This window comes from Lissotriton vulgaris, unplaced genomic scaffold (genome assembly GCF_964263255.1).
Source record: "Lissotriton vulgaris unplaced genomic scaffold, aLisVul1.2 SCAFFOLD_247, whole genome shotgun sequence".
NCBI classification, from domain to species: Eukaryota; Metazoa; Chordata; class Amphibia; order Caudata; family Salamandridae; genus Lissotriton; species Lissotriton vulgaris.
The window spans coordinates 864176-888235 of record NW_028255597.1 but is presented as its reverse complement, the minus strand read 5'-3'; the positions used below and the strand labels follow the sequence as shown (position 1 = coordinate 888235).

The window sequence follows — 24060 nt, the reverse complement described above, 5'->3', positions numbered from 1 at the left end:
GCCTCCCAAGAACGTCTGCCTTTGCGAAGAAACAAGATGCGATTTGCCGAGGTTGATAGAAAGACCCAGCGATTGGAATATAGACAGACATCTTCGGACATGGGCGTTTGTGTCTGAGAAAGAATTCGCCTTGATAAGGCAATCGTCCAGGTAAGGAATTATTTGAATCCCCTCCAGGCGGAGGTGCACTGCTACTGGAGCCAGGACCTTTGAAAACACTCTGGGTGCCGATCTTAGTCCAAAGGGAGGGACCTTGAACTGAAAATCCCTGCCAGCCATTCTGAAACGCAGAAACTTCCTGTGACGGGGTAAAATGGGAACATGGAAGTAGGCATCTTGAAGGTCCAGGGTGGCCATGTGATCCCCTGCTGACAGAAGATGAAGTATTTCCTGAAGGGATAACATCCAAAATGATAATTTCATTAAATATTTGATGATGGTACGGAGAGCTAGAATTGGACGCCATTCTCCGGATTTCTTTTTTATCAGAAAGAACCGTGAATAGAATCCTGTTCCTCTCTGCCCTTGAGGGACCTTTTCGATCGCTCCTTTTTTTAACATCAAATTTATCTGGGAAAACAACTCCTGGAGATGAGCTGGAGGAGGGCCCCTTGGAGGGAAAATTGAAGGAAATTTTTCGAATATTAGAGCATGGCCCCTGGCTACAATGTCTAGGACCCACTTGTCTGAGTTATTGAGGACCAGTCTGAATAAAATCTTGACATTCTTCCTCCAAATTCTGCATGGGACTGCTCAGTAGCCGTGGCAGGTGATGATACTCATTGTCTTTTGTTGGAATTTTTTCCGCAGTAGGCAGGTTTCTTCTTATTCTGGGAATAAGAGGTGTTGCGCTGGCCATATGACTGGTAACGTTGCGATTGGTAGCGCTGATTTATTCCCTTGATATGACCGGTAGGAAGACTGTTGACAAAAGCTTCCTCGATTAGAGGATGACCCATGTCCTCTCGCACCCCGAAAGGGAGTCTTACGAAGCTGCAAGGTGCCCAGAAATCTGGCTGTTTCAATGTCCTTTTTAATGGTTTGTAAGGCTTCTTCCACATGTGGGCCAAACAAAGCCTCCCAGTCTAAAGGCATGTCCAATATTTTAGCTTGTACCTCCTGTCGAAACGAAGTAGCCTTTAACCAGCCTTGTCGACGTAGGACAGCAGCCCCCGCCAGCTGTCTGAAACCAGTGGACGCAACATCCACTGCAGAGTCAATAATTTCTGTCGAGATCCTTTCTCCCTCTTGCAGTATCTTTAAAGCTTCAGATTTTGAAGACTCCTGAAGCATGTTTATGTATGGTGAGATGTTGAACCACATTTGTCGGTCGTACCGTCCTAGAATGGCTAGAGAATTGGCCGCACGGACTGTTGTCACTGCCATAGTGGAGACTAGTTTCCCAATCGCCTGCAGTCTGTCAGGTGGGGCTGTGTCGGAGTAGCTAAATTTCTAGCCCGTCTTCGGGCAGCCTGCACGATCAAGGAATCCGCCTTTGGGTGTCCTATAATTCATGCCGGAGACTTGTCAGGTGCTTTATATTTCTTGTCTAGATGTGGCAAGACTGGAGGAATAGATGCAGGATTTGACATCACCTTTAATCCCTCTTTCCATATAAAGTCTATAATGGGAATCACTCTCACTTGTCTCCTTAGCTGGTCTTTAAAGTCATAGAGGAAGCATTCCTCCTTTTTAGTTTCCATAGGGATTAGGAAACATTGGGTTGCTCTTTCCATAAGGAGGTGAAAACCTCCAATGTCCACTGGAGGTGAATCTGCAGGAGCCGGAGGTGAAGGAGAAGGCGTTTCGATCTGATATTCATCCCACTCTGACAACAGAGATATCTCATCTACCTAACCTTCCTCCCTTTCTTCATTATCTGATGTGTTCTTCTGCAGAATGATGTGAAATCACTGGCTAAGGAGGTCTAGGAGACCGGAATTCTGATGTGGAAGCCTGCGCCGCTGGTGTAGGAGGCACAGAATCCGCTGATTTAGATGCGGGAAACGGCGGTAATAATCGTCCAGCATATGCTGAAGATTAGTTAATAAGGCTACAGGCATCTGAGCTGCCGGAATATTAGCAGCAGGCGACGCCACCTGTTTAGGCGAAGGTTGATCATCCTCATCTTCTTCCTGGTATTTAATGAACAGCTCCGAAGGACTTGTCTTTGTCCTAAATCTATCATCCACATCAGAATCTTCCTCACAGTGTTCTGAATCCAGCAATCTGTAGAGGTACCTTATGTGGAGAAATATGTAATGGAGATAAGGGTTCAAGCACGGAACCGCATCTTTGTAGCAAAGGAGGCTTTGTCGTAGATGGCGTAAAAGATAAAACCGTAGACGGTGATCAAACTTGTATCTCAGTACATGTAGACAATTTTTTGTGTCGACGGGAGAGTCGTCGACGGGACCGTCGACGATGGAATAATTCCTGAAGGTGATAACGCCGACGAGGATGTGGCCGTCGATAAAGTGGTCTTCGACAACAACGAGGGCTTCGTCGACGATGTGGTCTTCGTCGACGATGTAGTTCTCGAAGACGAGGATGTCGTCGACGAGGTCTTCTTGATCTTTGTCATCCGCGCTGCGCCGACGATAGGAGTAGATGCAGTCTCTTTCGTCGATGATATGGGTTTCACAGAGACGTAGACGAGCGTCGACGGGGAGGACGCCAACGATATAAGCATTTGAGGTTTAGGTGATGAGAAAGTTACCGACGAACGGGGTCTTCTTCTGAGGTAGAATCTTCTCAGAAGTTGGGTTTGGAGGCAAAATCTTGACTGATCTTCTCGGGCGTGGAAGGCAAAGGTTTGCTCTTAATAGAAGGAGTAGCCTTAGAAGTGGTAGGCCTCTCTGAACCCTTAGAGTATGTTGTTTCCTCACAACCATAGCCCCAGGAGAAGACAAAACCTCCTCAGGAGCTCTCTTCCTAGAGGCCACAGATGACCCAGAGGCAATACTTCCTACCTCAGAAACTGGACTGTCCTGGTCTTTAAGCTTCTGTAGCCACATAAGTAAGAGGCCCTCTGGATCCCTGAAGGTCTTTTGAGGGAAGGTCCTGCATATCTTGCAGTCCTTCACTTGATGATCCGGATACAGGCAGTAGATGCATTTCTTGTGGGGATCTTCTGAGAAAAGCCGGAGCTTACCACAAGATTCACAAGGCCTGAATAACAATTTCTTAGAGGAAGACATCCTAAAAACAAGAAATCCTGAAGAATTTGAGAACTGAGCAGAGCTCAGGGAGACTCCCTTCACACGATGTGCGGAAGAAAATCTGAGAGCCTGAGCCTCTGGGGAGAACATTCTGGTGGGTGCGGTCGCCTGATTGGCTGCAGTTTGGATTATGTATAATGACTGTGATAGTCCTACATGTGGAACTTTTTCTTAGTAGCTTTGGGCTACTTTACTTCCTGGTTTCTGGTTACCAGGGTTTTTTGGTTATTATATGAATCTTTATTCCTTTTTTATAAACAGTGAGACTCCCACTCCGACGACGGGGAATGATTCAGGCATGTGAATCTATGAAAGACACCCCAATACTGGAGAAGTGTAGCTCCTCTCTTCATGGCCAGTAGATAGTTATTCGAGATGGGTACCTTGCCAAAGAATAAGAACCTAAAGTATTAATATGTAATAAAATAAACCTCAAAGTAAGGCAGGTGCTGGCCTATGCTGACAGACATAGGGCAGACATAGTGCAACTACAGGAGACCCACATAAGTAAAGCGGTTTGCCCTTAAGCGCGACCCAACAGCTATTTAACTTCTTACAGCATCTATTGTAGGGATGTTTGCACACTGTTTCGATGCCCTACCGACTGTAAGCTGAAATCAATTAAGGCTGGTCCCAAAGGTTAATGTTTGATGTTATAAGGCGGTCTTTTTGTTGTTCTAGTCACTATTGTCAATAATATGGCTCCAATGTTGACTCTCGGGAGTTCTTTGATAACAAAAGATATATCTGCTGCTTGATGGGAGCCATTCAACTCTGAAGCTGGACTCATGACACGAGCGACCAAGCTACTCATTCGGATTGATGGCATGCCAGAAATAGATCCTACATGGACTGTGAAAACGAGACCAAGCAGGAGTTTTCTTTTTACTCAAATGTACATGACTCAATATTGCATTTAGGTGACTGGGTAATGTCTAAAAACGTGCCCCATTGCACTACAAAGGTGAACTATTTATCTGTCTGACCATGGCCTGATTTTGATTCCATTGTTGGCACCACCAGACCCAATATTCAAGGTTGAGAAAAATGTACAATTGTACATTTTTCTCACACAAACGCTGGGTCAGTGTCTAGACTAGCCAAAATCTTTAAATCTTTCAAGGTTCAGACAAAGAGGGGAATGTGGACATTTTTGTAGACAAAGCAGGAGGGGATAGGAGAGATTGGGCTCGACCCTGGTGTAGCTGCTGCATGGACGGGACGGACCAGAGACAGTTTCAGCAGTCCAAGATGTAACCCGGCCAGTGGAACGAGAGCATGCTGGTATCTCTACACCCTTTACAACTCATTTCTTGAATTAACAACTCCAATTCAATGCAATGCTAAAAACAGCGAACAATGTGTGTTAATCTGAATCAAGTTAGGTTATCTATCTGCTTCTATCTAGGTGACAGAAATGTAGCAAGTCAGAGCTAATAGCCGGGAGTAAGGCCCCTAAGGCAGATGACTTCACATTGGAGTTTAATAAGAAATACAGAGATGTACTGGCCCCTTATCTCTTAATAAAAGCCAGAGACAGTGTTAGGGAACGGATCTTGCAAGAGACAAAGAGGAATGCAATTTTTACGGTTCAGGCAAAGCCTGGAAAGCATACTATGCTTTGTCGATCATATCACCCATTATAGAAGTGGATGTGAAAAATCTTCCCAAAGTGACTGCCAATAGGCTGACTCCTCCGATTATCTCTTAATAAAAGCCAGAGACAGTGTTAGGGAACGGATCTTGCAAGAGACAAAGAGGAATGCAATTTTTACGGTTCAGGCAAAGCCTGGAAAGCATACTATGCTTTGTCGATCATATCACCCATTATAGAAGTGGATGTGAAAAATCTTCCCAAAGTGACTGCCAATAGGCTGACTCCTCCGATTAAGAAAAATGAGGGTCCCTAAACCATGTATCTGTGAAAAGGTCAAGTTACACAATCTGCGCAGGCAGTGTGCTTTGCTCCACTAATTCATCCTTGAGCTTCAGTATTTACAAGAAGCTGAAAAGGCACTTGATGTGTTTGAATGGCTTTGACTGCTAAATTAAAGTCACTGGGATTAACAAAATTACTGCCCAAACCTATCACTGTGCCATAACCAAGCTAACTGACAGGGTCAACATTAATGGCCTAATATCAGACTAAATCGTGATACGAGGGACCAAGCAGGGTTGTTTCCTTGTCTCCACAGCTCTTTGCCATCAAGATGAAGCCTTTGGGTGTGCTGGACTCTGAAACACCATTTGCTGGGGACTGTAGTCTATCAAAGGTAGACTTCCTTTATCTTTATAATGATGTACTTCTCTATGGAGAAGAACCATGCAATTAACTTAAGTTTGATAATTGGAGAGTTAAGATTCATCAGTTTTGTGGACATCTCAATGAATAGAGAAATTGGAAACCTTTCCTCGGATGCCAGCTATGAAGCCTTTGGGTCTGGAATATCCATCCTGAAGGCTTTTGGCCTGGAATATCCATTGTGAAGGTGTGACAACACTTACATATCTGGGTATCAAAACTCAAAGACAGGGGAACATGGTCATCAGAGGTAACTATGGGTCAACAATGCATAAGAGCCCACTCCAGATAGACTGCTGGATCACTTTGCCTTTGTCTTGGATAGTACAACAGCATTAAGATGAACACTTGCCCTAAACAGATTTATATATGTTTGGAGTAAATCCAATTGGCTTGACAGGTAAAATTTCTCATACATGAAGGTCGTTGTTAATGATTAATGTGGGGGCAGGGAAGCAGCCCAGTGGGAAATCGTGACCATTGTGAGAGGGGATGACTAACAGTTCCAGACACAGAGGCCACCCAAATTTCCTTGGCTATATTTTGGAAGGAATGGTTTCTTACCTGCAATCCTAGTTCTATCTCAGGGGAATCGCTATTGAAATCATAAGCAGTGAATAGTTCAGTCCACATGTGGGGAATACCAAGTAGTTTTTTTAAAGTCACATTTTCTTAGCATTACTTCAGAAAGGCTAAAAGGCACATGTGACACAAGTGCAAATGTTTTGCAGCCTTAGAACAGGCTAGATTGATAATTATATGGAATTACTTTTAAAATTAGAAGAAAGAAGGTTTAAGCCTTTAAAAGTAACCAGAAATAACTATAAAGTAACCTTTTAAAAACATCTGTCACAAACTCTTATTACTTCTGTATAAGGTAAGAGATAGGGAAATATATGGCTATGTAGCTGCGTATGCTGTAGTATTGAAAACACAAATATGACACTATGCCTTTAAAGGGCCCCTTGATCTCCAGTGTCCCATCATGTCCTGCAGGTTTCAGTTTACTTGGTTCTTTTTGACATTTGAACTAGAGGTACAGACAGTTAAATTTATTTTATTTCTTCCCTTGGGGAGAAGGGAAGGTTGCTTATTATTTTAGAAGAGATTCCTGTGAAAGAGAACTAGGATTACAGGTAAGAAACCAATCCATGCCTCTCGGGGAATCTCCATTGATAATCATAAGCACTAAATAGTTAAGCTAGCTCAACCCCAATAATTCTACGAGGGAAGAGATAAAAGGGATTAGTATAGGTAAGCAAACAGATTCCCGAGAGGCTTGCCCGATTTTGGTATCTGCCCTTGCATCCAAATTAAGACAATAGTGCCTTGTAAAGGGCTGAACAGACCTCCAATTTGCAACTACGCAAATCTCAGCAATTGGAATGCTTCTAAGTGATATAGCATTACTAAAGAACAAGGGAACCCTCTAGGTAAGCAAGGACCTGGGGTATCAATTGAGCAAGAGACAACGGTCCTTGACAAGGAAGAATAACACTTTCAATAATTATAGGCCACAATATGCACTATAATAAACAAGAAGTCCAGCCGGACTTCAGAATTTATTCAATAACTAAATAAGTCGAATCAAACAGAACAACAATAAAGCAGTGGGACACAGTCCTGTATCCACCGTACTACACATACAGTACACAGTACAGTTAACTAGGGTATTTCAGGCATTCGAATGAACAGGAGCAAAAAAGGTAATTTTACAATCTATTTGCTTCACATATGTAGAAAACACATGAATTTTAGGCACATGATAGTGAACTAGTGTTGGGGGCGTGGCTAAGCACGCAATGGCGGAGGACGCACTAGGGTAGAGCTCCGTGCTAAGCTCCCCTTCCCTGAGCCGTTTCTCCGCCACATTTAACCCTAGCCGCCCGAAACTGCTGGCGGACCTTCCCGGAGCTCTCCTCGGCAATCTGGCCGACTTTTGTTTCGGGGCTCCGACGAGGCTGACCCCGACCTAACCTGCGGACCTCCTGCGGGATCCGCTGACACCTGGCCGGCGGGGCAACTAAGGGAGACCGAGGCTTGGGCCCAGCTCACAGGCCCCAACTGGTAGGCCACACCACACTGTCCACGGCCACCTGGCCGGCTGCTGCCGCGCTGTGAGCAACCTCCGGTGGCCCGGTGATCGCCTTGATTTGCAGCAGGACTCCAGCGGAGGGCCCGGACCGAGCGGCAAGCGGGACCCCAGCCCCCACATCGCGGCCGCCGCGCGACTGCTGCCATGCGAGTTGGCGGGCTCCTTGGATTTCCTGAAGACACACCTGGGGCACCGGAGAGGCGCCGGTGACGTGGCGGCCCCGACCAGCGGGGGCCCCTCTCCGAGATACTGCGCAACCATCGGTGACACCCGGTGAGTCCCTCCTGCGCCCACCAGCACAGAGGAGCCCACACGGAGCGACAACCCGGGCATTGCGGCCCCAAGGCCCGCAGTACGGCAGACCGCCCCTCCCCTCGCCTGGTCGCCACACCACTGCCGGAGACAGGCTGACCGCCCCCCCCTGAGACGGAGACACGCGACGGTGTGCTCCACGCCGGGCCCGCCTGTGGGGCCCCCCCACGGGGATAATTACTGCCTGAAGGTCGGCGAGGCACACGAGAGGCTGTGACCCGGGCCGGAACTGGTGACCAGACCCGTTCGCGGCGCCTGGACCCCTCGAACTCACACACAGTGCTGGCCCCCCCGGCCCCCACTACAACTGGGGCGGAGTGGCAGGGCCGTGCCCGCTAGCGCTCCGGAGGGCAACCGGCGCGGCCGCAGACCGCCAGGGACGAGCACGGGCCAAGGAGAGGACAGGACCCCCCCGCCTGCGCCGAGGCCCCCACACAAGGCCACCCGCTGGAGGACCCCCCCCACTGGGAGACAACAACGACGGCCTAGCCTGAGGGACCAACCAGCACTAGCGGGGCCCCAACCCAGGAGCGCAGCACTTCAGGGGGCACCGTCACTGGAGTAACGCCAGGGGCCGACCCTGCAGGACAGGCGCCACCCGCACATGTCCGGGGGAGTGCGGACCCGCACTGGGACTGGAGGGGCCCCGCCGAAGGGGAAGACGGACAAACAGGTGCACAAAATGGCCGCCGAGCAACTGGCTGCGAGGCTTGACAGCGTGCTGGCAGCGGTGGAACGGATGGAGCAGTCCCTCCAGCAAACTAGAACCTCCCTGGAGTCCAAAATCGATGGGGTCGCAGTGGACCTGACCCTCCTGCGTGATGACCATAGAAAATTGTCCGACCGAACCAAGACCCTGGAAGGCGCAGTGAAGGAGATCGAGCCCAAGGTCACCCAGACGGACAGACACGTGCAGGACCTCCTGAACAGAGTGGAGTTCCTGGAGGGCAGGGCTGAGGACGCGGAAGGGAGGGCGAGACGCAACAACATTAGACTTGTGGGGGTTCCGGAGAAATGGGAAGGGGCCCGCCCGGCCGAACATGTGGAAGACTGGCTGCGGACACTTTTGCCCGAAGGCTCGTTGTCACCACACTTCGTCGTGGAGCGCGCACACCGGGTGCCAACGAGACCCTACACCACCGGCACCAACCCGAGGCCGTTGCTCTTCAGAATACTGAACTATAGGGACAGAGACACGGTGCTGCGAGAGGCACGGCGATTGGGCGAGGTGCGCATAGACAACGCGTCGATCATGTTCTTCCCCGACTACACCATCCAGGTGCAGCGCCAGAGGCACGACTTCATGGCAGTGAAGAGGAGACTACGCACCGCGGGCCTCAAGTACTCCCTACTATTCCCTGCCAGGATGAGAGTGGTGGCGGGAGACAGCACTCACTTCTTCAACACACCCGAGGAGGCCGACGAGTGGCTGGACGGAGGCACGGACACGGCACCGAAGCACTCTCGCGGAGGCGAGACGAGGACCAGGCCGCGAGCACCGCGACGACGCCGCAGGCACAGGACCCAACAGTCCCAACACGCGGAGGAGGGGGCGGGACTCTCCCCCACACTGGACCAGATGCTCCGAGAACAACGCGATGCACTGCGGAAGGTCTCCCAAATAAGCAACTCATCCTCCCATGAGACGGCCCAGGAGGACGGCCAACAGCCGGTACCTAGCGACGACGACGAGGCCATATACGGGATCCCGAACTCACAGATCTCGATGGAACTGCCCATCGTCACGCCGCAAACCTCAGATCTGATCCACTGACCCTACGGGGGATGTCTGCACTGGCCTAGCCATGACAAGGGAAGGGTTGGCAGTGGCCGCCTGGACGATGGTGCGCGATCGGCGCCCGCCACTGCTGGGGCCACCTCCCACCCCACCCCCCCCCCCCCCCCCCCCTCTGCCAGCTGATCGAACTGTGGACACCTGGAACAGTGAGTAATGCCCTTATGGCACTAGTGGTAAGCTGGGAGGGCACTGAAGGGGTGGTCTATTAGCACGCATCTGCGCCTGGTCGTACACAGGATGGGCAACTTGGAGCACTGGACCGCAGTGGGCGGCCACTATTGTCCTGTATTGTATGGCTCAGGGAAGCGGCCTGCTACCCCTAAACTGACTATATATCCATCCTGCCGAACTTGTGCTTAGCACACACTGCCCCTTAAACAAAGTAAGAATGTTCCTCTCTCTTGAGAGTATGGACGGTGGCCCGTTCCGCCACTGCCCTTTTGGTATTTTAGTGGGGTTAGCCCGCTGTTGGTTGTTGTTCTTTACTGTTTTTTTTCCCTGTCCTTATGTTTTCCCAAACTTTGCTGAGTGTAATGTGGGGGGTGGGAACGGAAGAGCTGGGGGAGCCACTGCGGGGGCCTTTGGTGATGCCGCTGCTACTGGGAGGGTCAGGGGGGAATGTGTATTGCTGAAATGTCTGCCATAAAAATATGCACGTGGAACATTAGAGGTATGCACAAACCCGCGCGCAGGTACCAAATCTACTCCTACTTGAAGAGGCAGAGCGTGCAGGTCGCGCTATTGCAGGAAACACACCTGAGTGGGGCGGAGGTGACAGCGCTGAGGCGGAGATGGAGGGGACAACTGTATGCCACTGAATACTCCTCGTACGCCCGCGGGGCACTGCTATGGGTAAAGCCGGGAACCCCCTTCGTAATGTCGGAAGTACACATAGATGCGGAGGGGAGGTATGTCCTGGTGAAGGGGCGCATAGACGGGCAACCAGTGGTCCTGGCGTCCATTTACGCTCCAAACACGGATCAGGGCACCTTCCTGGCGCGTATCTCAGGGAAATTAGCGCCCTGGCACGGCGTCCCATGGATCCTGGGGGGCGACTATAACGCGGTACTAGACCCAGTGCTGGACCGTTCGGTCCCGCCGAGGCCAGAGGCGACATCCCAGGGGGCCACGAGGACACTCACACAGTGGGCGACGCAGTGGGGTCTGAAAGATGCATGGCGTGCGCACAATCCGAACGCTAGGGTGTACTCATACTTCTCGGGAGCACATGCATTACATGTTCGCCTCGACAGATACATGGTGTCAGCGGACATGTTGCCCCATATCACTGACTCACAATACCTGGGTAGGACACACTCCGACCACAACCCCCATACACTGCACATGGCCTGGGAACGCCCGCGCCCGCCAATCCCCACGTGGCGACTGCAACCTGCATTACTGCTAGATGCCCCCTTCAGAGATTCCCTGCAGGCCAGCGTAGCGCAATACTTCGAAGACAATTCAGATACAGCATCCTCCCCGAGAGTAGAGTGGGACGCATTCAAGGTGGTGGTACGGGGACATTGCTTGAGCACTCACGGGAGCATACAGTGGAAGTTGGAGGAGGACTTGCGCAGGGTGGAGGCGGACCTACTCGGCGGGGAGCAGGAGGCGGTGGGGGGTGCAGGTGACCGGCTGCAGGCGGCCCGGGCGGAACACGAAACGCTACTGGAACGGCTGCGGCACGTCAACTTTGCGGCCCATTCGGCGCGAGTGCACCAGCACGGTGACAAGCCCGGTAGGCTATTGGCCTGGTTAGTCAGGCAGGAGGAACGCACGGAGCCGGTCTCCGTCATCCGCACGGCTGAGGGAGAACTAGTGTACACCCAAAATAGGATACACCAGGCGTTTGTGGGACACTACCGGGCCCTATACAAGTCGCAACTGAGAGTAACTGCGGCCTACATAGCAGAATACCTGTCGGACATCCCGCTGCCCTCCCTTATAGGCTCACAGCAGGACGCCCTGGGGGCGCCATTCTCCGCGGACGAAATACGCGAGGCCATCTTCGCACTGTCCAACGGCAAGTCACCTGGCCCGGATGGACTGCCCGCCGAATTTTTTAAGGCGTGTTCAGACACGCTGGTTCCGGAATTGCTCAAGTTGTACAATACAGCAATGGAAGAATCAGCACTCCCAGACTCGCTTAACGAGGCAAACTTGGTCTCGCTGCTGAAGCCGGGCAGAGATGGCGCACTCATGGGGTCCTATAGGCCGTTGGCCATGCTAAATACAGATTATAAAATTTTCACCTCACTCCTGGCCCGCCGCCTAGCCCTGGAGGCACCAACTCTGGTACACGCCGATCAAAATGGCTTCATGCCGGCGCGGAGCACGTCTCGTAATCTACGCCGCCTCTTCCGGATTCAGGAAGCGGCTCTGACGCATTGGCCTAGATCGGGGTGCCTGGTCCTGGACCTGGAGAAGGCCTTCGATTCGGTAGAATGGCCATACCTGGGAGCCGTGCTGGACAGATTTGAGGTGGGAGATGCATTTGCTGACATGGTCGGTCTGCTCTACCAGAGACCCAGTGTCCGAGTGAGGACGGGAAGCCTGCTGTCGGAGAAGATCGGGGTGCGTAGAGGCACCAGGCAAGGTTGCCCCCTGTCCCCCCTCCTCTTCTCCTTAGCCATTGAGCCACTAGCAGCTCTGCTACGGGACAGAGGAGCGGAATGGGGGATCCCATTGGCTGACGGAACGCACATAGTCTCACTCTACGCAGACGACCTGCTGCTTTATGTGCGGGACCTCACCGCGGTGCCAGCCGAGCTGTCGGACGTCTTCCAGACCTTCGCAGAGGTCTCGGGCCTCAGGGTCAACTGGGCCAAGTCCGGGGCATACTCGTTTAGCCGTGATCAGGAGGAATGCGATGTGCATCTTGGAGGGGCCAGGCTTGCTTGGTACCCGACCACGTTTAAATACCTAGGACTGCACATCTATAGAGACCCACAGGACTTACTGGAGGGCAACCTGGTGCGCGCCATTTCTTCTCTGCGAGCTCAGATGTCCTTCTGGAAAACCCTTCAGCTGAACGTGCCCAGCCGCATAGCTCTTACTAAAATGATAGCGCTCCCTAGGCTGCTATACTACTTCGCGAATATCCCCACGTATGTCCCCACGCGGATATTCCGCGATCTGGAATCAATGCTTCGTGGCTTGATCTGGAACACGGGGCGACCTCGAGTGGCGCTGGCTAAACTGTACTCCCCGACCGCGGAGGGAGGACTGGCTGTCCCCAACATGGAGCTGTATTACCTGGCCGCACAGCTCCAATGGGTGACGTACTGGCTCAGCGATGCACATCTGGACGATACGGCCACTGCGGACTACCAGTGGACGCATCCCCAGACCTGCGCCCTGTTTCACCCATTGACCAAGGGACCCCGTCCCCTGCCCATGCACGTGGCCGTGGCCCGCAAATGTTTTCTCCGCAGCCTGAAGCTGACGCAAAACACCAGACCATATGCTCCTGCCCTCCCCCTGCTGGGCACCCCCAGGAGGAGCGGGACGGTTACGCAGCGCAATCTGGACCACTGGGTCACGGCTGGAGTAGAGACCATGGGTGACCTGTATGTTGACGGGGCCCTGCTCTCATTTGCGGAGTTATCTGACACCACGGGACTCCCGGCCGGGCAGTTCCTACTCCATGCGTCGGTACTGCGGGCATACACTGACTCCTGGGGTGACATCCAGGATGAACCGCCGATGCACCACCTGGTCCAATATCTACATGTAATGGGCAGAGGCTCGCACATCACGCATTGGTTAGCGCAGGCGCTTCTCATCCACACGCAAAAACCCACGCAGCAGATTAGGGCTAAATGGGCGGCGCATCGTGGGAGGGATTGGACAGACAAGGAGTGGAACCTAATACTAGCTAGCCCCGTGAACATCCCCCGCAATTCCCGCTTCCGTGTCATCCAACTGTACATATTGCACCAGGCATACCTAACGCCAGATAGAATAAACAGATACTTCGCGATCGACACTGCCGTTTGTCCCAGATGCGACCTGTTAGGCGCAGATATCCTGCACATGCTTTGGCACTGCCCAACCCTGACCACGTACTGGGGGGAGGTGACCTCACTCCTGAATCACAGCACGGGCCCGGGCCTGCCGGACACGTGGGAGGCGTGCATTCTCGGCCTCTATAAAAGAACCAAGCTGAACAAAACGCAGGCACGGTTCTGGGATCTGGGCCTCGTTACGGCCAAACGGCTGATTACGCGACACTGGAAACGGCGGGAACCGCCTACCCCAAAACACTGGTTCGCATCCTTTACAAACTGGGCAGGGGCGGAAGGCACGGCGCTCCACCGGGAAGAAACAGCGGGCCTGCGGCAGTTCCCGATAGCTCAGCTCTGGGATGGTATCCTGGGGTCCCTGAAGGGGGAGGGCACTGTCAGGGGGCTCACGTAGATTGGGTGAAGCCGGAGGTGGGTCACAGAGGCTAATGCTGTATCGCAGGAATCATCGCAAGCGGCGCCCCCCCCTGACACAGACGAGAAACAGCCAGCGCGTAAACCTCGGACACGACCCAACGCCCACGCAGGCGCCCATCAGTGGCCATTGCCCAGCAGCGCGCCCCAAGCACAAAGTCGCTGACATCGCCCCCGCAAGCACACTCCTTCCCCCCCCACCCCCCACCCCCACCCACTATCACATATATGTTTACCAGTTTGCGGTATCGGACCCCTGCTCACAGACGGTGGCCTCTTTGACCCCTCGTGTTGAAGTGGGCAGAAGCCACTGACGGCACTACAGATGGCGACTGCTGGCGTAGACGCTGATAGCCACACCGACAGCGAGGCTCCTCCACCTGAATGCCACATGCTCCACTAACAAGGCCGGCGACCGATGACACACCATGGCCCGCAGGGGCCGTCCCACTCCAGGTTCAGACACACTTGCGCACGCACACCTCTGACCTCCGGCTGCACTGCAACAGCATCGGCAAACAACACACCGTTCAGAGGTGGCACCTACTAACACCGTGCCAGTGGGACGGACTTCGAGTGGGGAAACCGCGATAGGAACATTGGGACATACCGATACGAACTGTTTTGTTTAGTTTGCCGATTTTATGGCTCAGTTCTAGAAAAAAATGAAAAATAAGGCGTCATTTATGGACTTTTCCTTTCTTGACTTAAGAAAATGTGACTATCTTCTCTATGTCCTAGCACACCGGGGACACAAGGGACGCAATGACATGCCCTTTCTATGATGGCCCACACCCCCACGATTCACCGTTCATTTGCAGCCGGCCCGCAGGGTTGTAGGCTTCGCTATGTGTACTGTACCTTTGAACATTAATAAACGTCTTTAAAAAAAAAAAAAAAAAAATGATAGTGAACTAGTGTTTAGACCACATATTATGTCGACGGCGTTTCGATCCAGTTATTAATAGTGGATCATCATCAGGACATTCATTGTTTGCCTGAATTTAAAAGCCTAGGCGCGGTGGAATTCCAGATTAGAGGGTTGTCGGGCTTCCAATTGTGGAGCCTAGAAGGGGTCGGGTTGATGATTCAAGTGGGCTGACATAAGGGTTAGGCGTGTGGTGCCTCGCAATATAACAGTCACCACGTTGCCTGGAAGGGTTGAAAAACAACGTAGGTAGTTGGTTGGAGGGCTGGTTGTGGATTGTGATGCCTGCGGGGAGCCTCGCGGTATAGATTATCCGGGAAGCGCTGGGGCTAAAGGACCAATGTTAACAGCGCGCAGCCGGTGAAACAATTGCCGGTTGTTGAGAGTAGTCAAGGATGCAGAATCCGGTAATGGTACCTACGGAATCTGTGATTCCGAACCTTGCTACGGAGCGCGGTAGTCTGTAATAGGGCTCCTGAAGTTCGCGGTGGAACTTCCGAAGACGTCTCGGTGCACAGCGCCGTGCACCGAGACGTCTTCGGAAGTTCCACTGGACTTCTTGTTTATTATAGTGCATATTGTGGCCTATAATTATTGAAAGTGTTATTCTTCCTTGTCAAGGACCGTTGTCTCTTGCTCTAAGTAATATAGCAGCGCCTGTTTAACTCTGGAAAAAAAATAACCATAATTCACAAAATGCTGCTTTGACTTACTTAAAATGTTGTCCTATGTAGATAAAATGTCCGCATACTCCTATTAGAATATGGAGAGATCTCTCTGCAGGAGAAGAGGGATTCAAAATAAATGTAGTATAAATAAATAAACGGATTTATATGAAAATATGAGATTACTTTACAGAGACATTAGGATGGGTCTTTAGCACCCCCCTTTGCTATGCAATATTGTGTAAGGTTCATCGGAACATAGGGCATGTATCTTGTTAACTCTACAAAAAGAAGTTATGGTGACCAAGAAGGAAGCCTTCCATGATAGGTGCTGGAGTGAGAGAGGCCTTTTGAACTGGTTTGAAGGGAGGACCTATAACGCAAGAAAGGACAATATTTAACTCGCATGGAGGGGAAGGTCTCCTTAGAGGAGGATATATCTTGATGCCCCTCCAGAAAATCCTTACCACAGGTATTCTTGAATAGGAGATTTGTGAAGGTTGTATGTTGAATCTGGCCTCTGTACTTCAGAAGAAAGTGTGGTTTGCAAGACAGCCTCCTCTATGGATGCTCTGAGAGGTGAAGGAGATCCATTAACCACCACTGTTGGGACCACTCCAAAGCAATGAGAATCATTCTGGCCATTAAGTGTGACAGGTTGATGATCACTGCTGGCGGCAGCAGAACTGGAGGAAAAACGTATAGAGGATCTGGTTGGTAAAACCTTGAGGCGTAGCTAGAGCCCTTCTGGTTTCCTCCGCATGCGAAAAGGATATATTTGAGGAAAACCCCAGTTGCAAAAGATGTTGCAAAGTAAGTAAAGGTTCTGCTGAGAGTGTCTGTCTGAGCATTCTGGATTCCTGCTAGATGGACCTCTGTAGTCCTAGATTTAAGCCGTCTCCAGATTGTTTGAGCTTCCAGTGACAGAGGTCTGGATTTCATTTCCTCCCTGCTTGTTCAGTACAGCAACCTTCCATTATCTGATCATCCGAACAGGGAGAATTCATCCTGAATGACGAGAGAAAAGCCTTTAGGGCTAGATGTACTGCCCTCAGCTCCAGATGGTTGATGTGGTAAGAATGTTCCTTTTGAGACAACGTGTCTTGTAGTTTTGAATGGTTCATATGAGCACTGCAACCTGTAAGGGAGACATACGTCACTAGGGTTCTTACGGTTCACATGCAGACCTAGTTGATTGAGAGTGATAACAGCTAGATGATAATGTTGACTTGCTTGTTGGTAGGAAGATGCCTTGATGAGCCAATTGTCTACATAAGGACAGACTAAAATTGAGATTCTTCTGAGGTGAGATGCTACAACCGAAATACATTTGAAGTCTGGTGCAGATTTGAGACCGAAAGGAAGGACCTTGTATTGGATGGCCCCTCCCTAAGGTCAACCTCAGGAACTTGATTTTCTTGGCTATCAGGGTATAAAACTAGGCATCTTGCATATCTATTGAACATGGCCAATCCCCCCTGATGGAGTAGAGGATTGATTTGATGAAGAGCCAACACTTAATTGTTCTTTGCAAACCTACTTGTTTGCTTTCTTGAAGTCTAAAATGGGCTTATTTTGGTCCTTTTTTTTTTAACCAGGAAGTAACGAAAATAAGCTCCCATTAATTTCCGATAAGGGGGGACCTTTTCCACTGTGTGTTTCTGCAAGAGGATGGAGACTTCTTGTAGCAGTTTTTACCATTGGAAAAGGGATGGTTTCTTCAGTGGAATGGAAGGTGGAGGACACTTGAATCTGAGACCGTATCAATGTTCTACAATATTCAGAACCCAGTTGTCAGTGATTATTTTTTGCCACTCTTGTAGCGAAGGTGCTTCCACTTACTGGAGTGGATAACTCAGGAGGGAGAAGAGAAGGCTCATTGTTTGCCATTGGCTGGTTCAGTGGCTTTACTGATCTCCTCCGCCCCTTGACTGACAGCAGTGTTGCGGATGTCTCCGTGGTTGTTGAGATTGCTTTTGTTGCCCATGAAGCCAATGAGGGGTTTAAACCCTCTGGTGGAAGTATCAGTAGTCACAGGGCCTATATAAATGTCCCCTATATTCATGCCTTTGCTCTAATCAGTCTTTAAGCTTTTAGAGTGTCAAGTTTGGATTTTATACAAGACCTCACATTGTCAGCAAGCAAACTGAATAAGGAGTTTCCTAAAAACTGTAGGTTCAGATTTTGGCATTGAGTTTCAAGCATGTGAGTCTGAAGCAAGAAGAACGCCAAAGTGCTAGACCATGACAGAAGCCATGTACTGCCAGTATGAAGGAATCAGCTGCAGAACTGTTGGCACGATTAGACACCATCATACCTTAATTGATAATTAATTGGAAGTCCTGGCATTTATCTCTGGAAAGATCTCTCAAGAATGTTTAATAGAATCCGAAAAGACCTATCATAACGCCTTAAAAGAGTTGTTGCGCTAGCAGCTTTCTTAGAAACAGCAGAGGTTCCACAGACTTCTTCTCACTCAATCCAAATTTTTGCTTTCCTTGTCAGGAGGAACAGTAGATGACAGAGCTGTGGCGTGTAATTTTCAAGTGGCTGAGACAATGACAGAGTCTGAAGTAGGATCTGATTAAAGAAAGGACTGATCCTGAATCGGTGTTCTGTAGTTTTCTGGTAGCCGCTATGGTGCAGTCTTTACAGCAGCCGGTGTCATGAAAAGTTCTATAGCAGCTTCTAAGAGACCTGGAACTAAAGGAAGTATTGGCCTAGATGCAGAGCTTTAATGGAGTGCCTACAAAATTACTGACATGGGTGTTGTGGTTTCAGTAAATGAATATTTAATTTGTTTGCATCTCTAATAAGTACTTACTGGAAGATGTTTATATCATCCACAGGAGATCTTCTCACTGGAGGTGAACCTGTTGAAGATAGTGAGTATAGTCTGGAAGTGGTATGATGAGACCATGAGGATCTGATCTGGATGAAAAATGCCTTCTCTGCCCCGAGTGTAATCATCTGGAAGATCGATGGTGGGATCTTGATCTTGACCTAGATTTGGTGTGATGGAAGCGAGATCTAGGGTGCCTTGGTGTAGGTGCCACTGGTCAGGAGACAGTGGTGGCCAAGGCGTGACTGGAAGATTTGGCAGTGGAATTACTGCTGGAATTATTGGATGTGGTGAAGGCGGAGATAGTGGTGGTCAAGGTTAGATTCTGTTGGAGCCAGAGGAGGTGTTTCTGAATCAGGAATGGTGACTGGAGAAGTCAGTCTGGATGGAGCATAGGCTCAGAGTACGACTCCGATGGGCGTTTGCCCGCTTTCATCCGTGAAGGCCAATACACTGTCTTGGTCAGAGAAGTTCTATAATGTCTTGACGTCAAACGATTTCTCGATATTGAGGTTCTCAATGATGCATGGTATCCTGAAATCAAAGAATCTCCCTAAGTCGACAGTGGTCTCTTTCTCTACATCATGTAGATTATTGATGTAAACCCAATTCTTGACAGCGAGCAAGTAGGTGCTGTACCTTTTCTCGACATCCATGTCCTCAACATCAATCAGGATTGTAATTTTTCTACAGATCTCCTTTTGGATCTCCCTCTGCTGGAGTCCTCAGAGGGTGACATAGGGGCACTGGTGGAGGCAACAATTTCTTCCCGTCCTTCAGAAGTCTCACCAGGTAGAGAATCTTGCCTTCTGTTATGCTCCTCTTGGCAATGGAGGAGAATCTTCTCTCTGCCTCTCTCTCAATGTTCGCCTGAGCGGGTCTTGCAGTAGCGACACTTCATGAGAGTCTGGCAAACAGAGGATGCGGATCTTCTGCGGGTCTGTTTCTGAAAGTTTTCTGTCACATTGTGGAAATTTCGCAAAAAAGAGAAATGTCAATAGAATAGATTCATTTCCTGTCAGGAAATTATCAGACAATACCCTATGCCCTTAAAGGACATGGAGTAAATCACTTTGTGAGAGAAGAGTAAACAAAATCTCTGGAATAAAAAACATAAAAAAAGAAGTTCTGCTCCAGGATCCTAGCAACAAAGAAGATACACAAAGTTCCCCGGAAGGACTGGGTGGGAAGGGAAGTGTGTGTGGTGTAGAAGAGAAATAACCAAGAGGGAAAAGGGAGGGGAATTCCCTCTTGGGAACTAGAACCCTCACACACCCAGCAAGCTAGGTGTCATGCTTCATCATATGGGTCCTGCTCCTCGTCAGACTGGCGTTGCAATGTCTGACGGGCACCCGCGAAGGGGCTCTTTAGCGTAGATTTTTGTTCCAGCCATATGGTGCATGCGTGTGAGAGGGCAAATGAATGTGTAGTCGTGGATAGGTGGTGGTTAAAAAAGATGGGTTAGTCCACAAGGAACTTTATTAATGTGGCTAACTCCCTTGGTTAAAAATAGTGGGAGGGGAGATAGACGCCACGGGTGTATGCGGCGAAGATATCTACAACCCTCAGTTTAGGTCGACATGTTTCTTGCTAATCTAGCAATTCCTCAGGACCTTAGTGCTTGTACTACACAGTGAATAAAAAAAAAACAAAAAAAAAAACGGCTCCAGGATCCTGTCAGCTGGAGCCCGAAAAAGGAATAGAGTAAGCGGCAACCTGCATGATATGATAGGACACTGGAAGTCGAGGGACCCTTAAAGGTGCAGTGTCCTATTCTTATTGTTTTCAATGCTGAAACCAATACAGCTCCATTGCCATATATTTTCCTATCTCTTACTTAATAAAGAAGTAATAAGAGTTTGTGAGGACGTTTTTAAAAGGTTACTTTTTAATTATTTCCAGCGACTTTTAAGGCTTGAGACTTTTTTCTTCTAATTTTATAAGTATTTCAATATACTTCGGAATGTAGCCTGTTTTAAGGCTGCAAACATTTAATACGTGTGTCACATGTGCCTTTCCGAAATAAGACAAAGAAATTACGAGTTTCAAAGAGGGCAGGACTGTTCAGTTATTATGATTTAAAGTTAATTGAAATGTAGAGTTTATATCAGACACATTCTAATCTGAATACTATAATTACAAATAAACTTAAAAAAATACCTTTTCGCCCTTCTCCATTCCTTTTTCTGGATATAGCTACAAAATACAAGGAAAAACATGTATTACTATAGCAGCTATAACATTTTTAACTTAAGAAGGTTCTGACAATAATGTGATCATTGTTTTATGAAAATGTTTTCATGCAACAAACCGTATTTGCCCACCTAATGATGTCACAACTTATCTCGACTCTGGTGTTGCTGTCAAGACCAATGATGAATGAAAAGTTGTCCAGTTATTTTGAGGCATCAAAACAAGGAACTAAACACTGGTGTTCTGACTTGCAAAAGTCTATACATGGTATGTATGTTTGATCTCACAAAAACACTTTTCAACTATTCTTACATCAGAGTCTGCCCAACAAGACAAATAAATCACATTCTTTACCAATAAGATCGCTTTGCTGGGTTTGTTGTTTTAAGTGCTATAGGTGATACTTGTACTCATCTTTAGCAAGTCAGCAAATGTCTTACACAACTGTTGAATCCGATGTGTTTAACTTACAAAGTAGATAATGAATAACACTGTGCTAGCATTTTGTGCATATATGTGATAAGTGTACAAATATAGTCAAACTAGATTTCGTTTTTTATTTATATCAATGGTGTGATGCAACACAATCATTTCAGAGAAGACCCTGGGAGATAGGTCTATTGTACTTAAACTTTAATCAAACAGATCTACAAACTAGGTAATTTGAGTATGTACCTTGCAACGGACAGTACCAAGAGGCATCCTTCTGTGGTAAACCTTCACATACTTCTAGATGGTAGTTTGAATTTTGCCCTTCCAGACTACTGCAATATGGACCTATATCTGCATCACTGACACAAACTCAATAGATTCAAGTTACCTAAAACAATGTAAGAAGTTGTGACAGAGCTGATGTCACACCCAATGTTGTGGTTCTATATAAAGGGGATGATTCTTTTAGGAGAACAGGGGCTTGAATCAAGTATACAGTTATTTCAAAAAGGGTTACCCCTGACACCATAAATTAAACAATTATTAAGTCCCTTTTATTGACTCTGTGTATTCAAATGTATTTTTTCTTCTTTTTTTACTTTATATTTTTATAGCACACACCAACTTTCCTTTTTTACCTTATATACAATACATTGACAATATTTACATCATATTACTCATACTGTACATCTATCTACATCTGTTTGTTGTCACTGTTTTGATATGAAATCAACTTTTGAATATACAAACACAAAATCCTAGTTAGTTAAGATTTGCAAGATCGCACATTTTCTCGATCATAACTTTCTTCATGTATATACAAACAAACAGTCCTACTTAATTAAGGTTGTCAAGATCACCCATTTACTTGATCATATCCACATATATAATTCGTGGTCCTTGAAAAATGCAGTCAACAACTGTATCTTATGGTTTTAGTTCTTAGTACATATATCGGGGAATGTGTCTTTTTTCCACCTGATATTCGTAACTCTTTTTAACATTCAATTATATATGTATGACCAATATTATATCGCCGACGCGTTTCGATCTTGTCGATGTAGGACCTTCACTCTTGATTTTGTTAAGGTCTTCTTCAGGGCTCTATTTAATGAATTGTAGGACAAATTTTCCATCTGCCTTCTTGTTGACGGTGGGTATGTTTTTCTATTCTCACCCTCAATGCAGCGTTGTCCACTGTGAGGGGAACCTGGGTTGTATTTCTTCGCTTGTGACTTAGCCGTGGATGGATTATCTTGTTTTTTAAATAATCTTTTACTTTACTTCCAATCTGCTTTTTCTTGTTTCGTCTCACGGAACTCATCGCCTTCGTGTCTCCGGCGTCTTCGGATTCTCTGGTCTCACGGAACTGCTCGCCTTCGTGTCTCCGGCGTCCTCGTTGTGGTCATCTCTGAAAAGGGGGTTCAACCCTGTCATTCATCAGTCAGGTAGGCAGCTTACCGTGAAGAATATCAGCCACATTAAAAGTCCAAATGGAAGACATAATTGACGCAGTAGGGTCCCTATGCAAGGGCTGCACTCAACAGGACAGGTTCCATCCAGCACTATGCCATGCTTGTCCACTGAATCCTTTCACAGGTAGCTTTACTTTGCATATGCAACAGCGTCGACAATACGATCATTGCTGGCAATTCTGCATGTGTACCCTCATTTGATTCCGGTTGCTAATTCTGCCATCCAAGCCCTGGAAGAATTACCAAGACTTGCTGCGGAGCAGATGATTGTAGATGATTGTATTACACTCCGGCCAATTCTTCACCAAGCATTACTTAATAAAGAGCAGAATGAAACTCAACTAACATCGCTCTTATCCTGTATATTTTTCTTACCCTTTTGAAGGCGATGAGCTGAACGGATACAGAACGCAACACAAGTGTTGGGAAATGGTACTCTCTAAAGGGTCACACCAAATGGCTTGCCTTCCTCCTCCTCATTATGCCAATTTAATTTGTTGGCCTTAGGATTCTGAGCACTCTACATCTGCTGACCAGTGCAAATGTGCATGTGCTTCTCTCCTAAACAAGGCAACATTGGTAAATGGACATATTTAATTTACTTGTAAGTCCTTTGTAAAGTGGTATACCATATACCCAGGGCCTGTAAATTCAATGCTAATAGTGAGGCTGCAAACACTGATCGTGCCACCCACACAAGCAGCCTTTCAAACCGGTCTCAGGCCTGCAACTGCAGGGCATGTGTGTGCAGTTTACTGTCACTTCGACTTGGTATTTAAATGCCTTTGCCAAGCCGTAAACTTCTCTTGTATTACACAAGTCACCCCTAAGGTAGCCCATTGAGCAGGGTGATGTGCAAGTAAAAGGTAGGACTGCACTCTTAAGTTTTGCATTGTCCAGGTAGTGACAAAAACCCAAATTAATTTTTCACTACTGCAAGCCACCTACTCTTATAGGTTAACATTGGGAATCCCTTAATACAATTTAAAGCTGTAATTCCTGATTAGAAAGGAGTAGCTGGGTCATGGTTATGTCTTAGAATGGTAATGATAAATCCTCTTTACTGAAGTTGGGTTTAACATTTCTATTTTAGAAATACCACTTTTAGAAAGTGGACATTACTCTGCTCTTACAGCTCTATGTTCCTGCAGTGCGTCTCCAATACACATCTAGGGAGGGTGACAGCTACACGTTGTGCATTCCCTCTAGACAGCCAAAAACACAGGAAGGTTAGGTGTGTCTGAGCACTCATCTGCATTCTCATGGCTCTTCCTAGGCAGGAAAGAGAAGGTGGAGCTGACACTTGCACTTGAATAGGTAGTGGCCTGTCCACACACAAAAGGTGATTACCACCC

General features: G+C 48.3%; 1 protein-coding gene across 2 annotated transcripts in view; it reads right to left on the bottom strand.

Annotated features, from left to right (window-relative positions):
- Window positions 1-24060, bottom strand: part of DENND4C (DENN domain containing 4C) — a 1503495-nt gene that overhangs the window by 797191 nt on the left and 682244 nt on the right. For both annotated transcript variants that reach the window (XM_086951990.1, XM_086951991.1), the window contains exon 15: window positions 20766-20801. In XM_086951990.1, the coding sequence (XP_086808116.1) occupies window positions 20766-20801 (36 nt within the window). The remainder of the gene's footprint in view (window positions 1-20765; window positions 20802-24060) is intronic.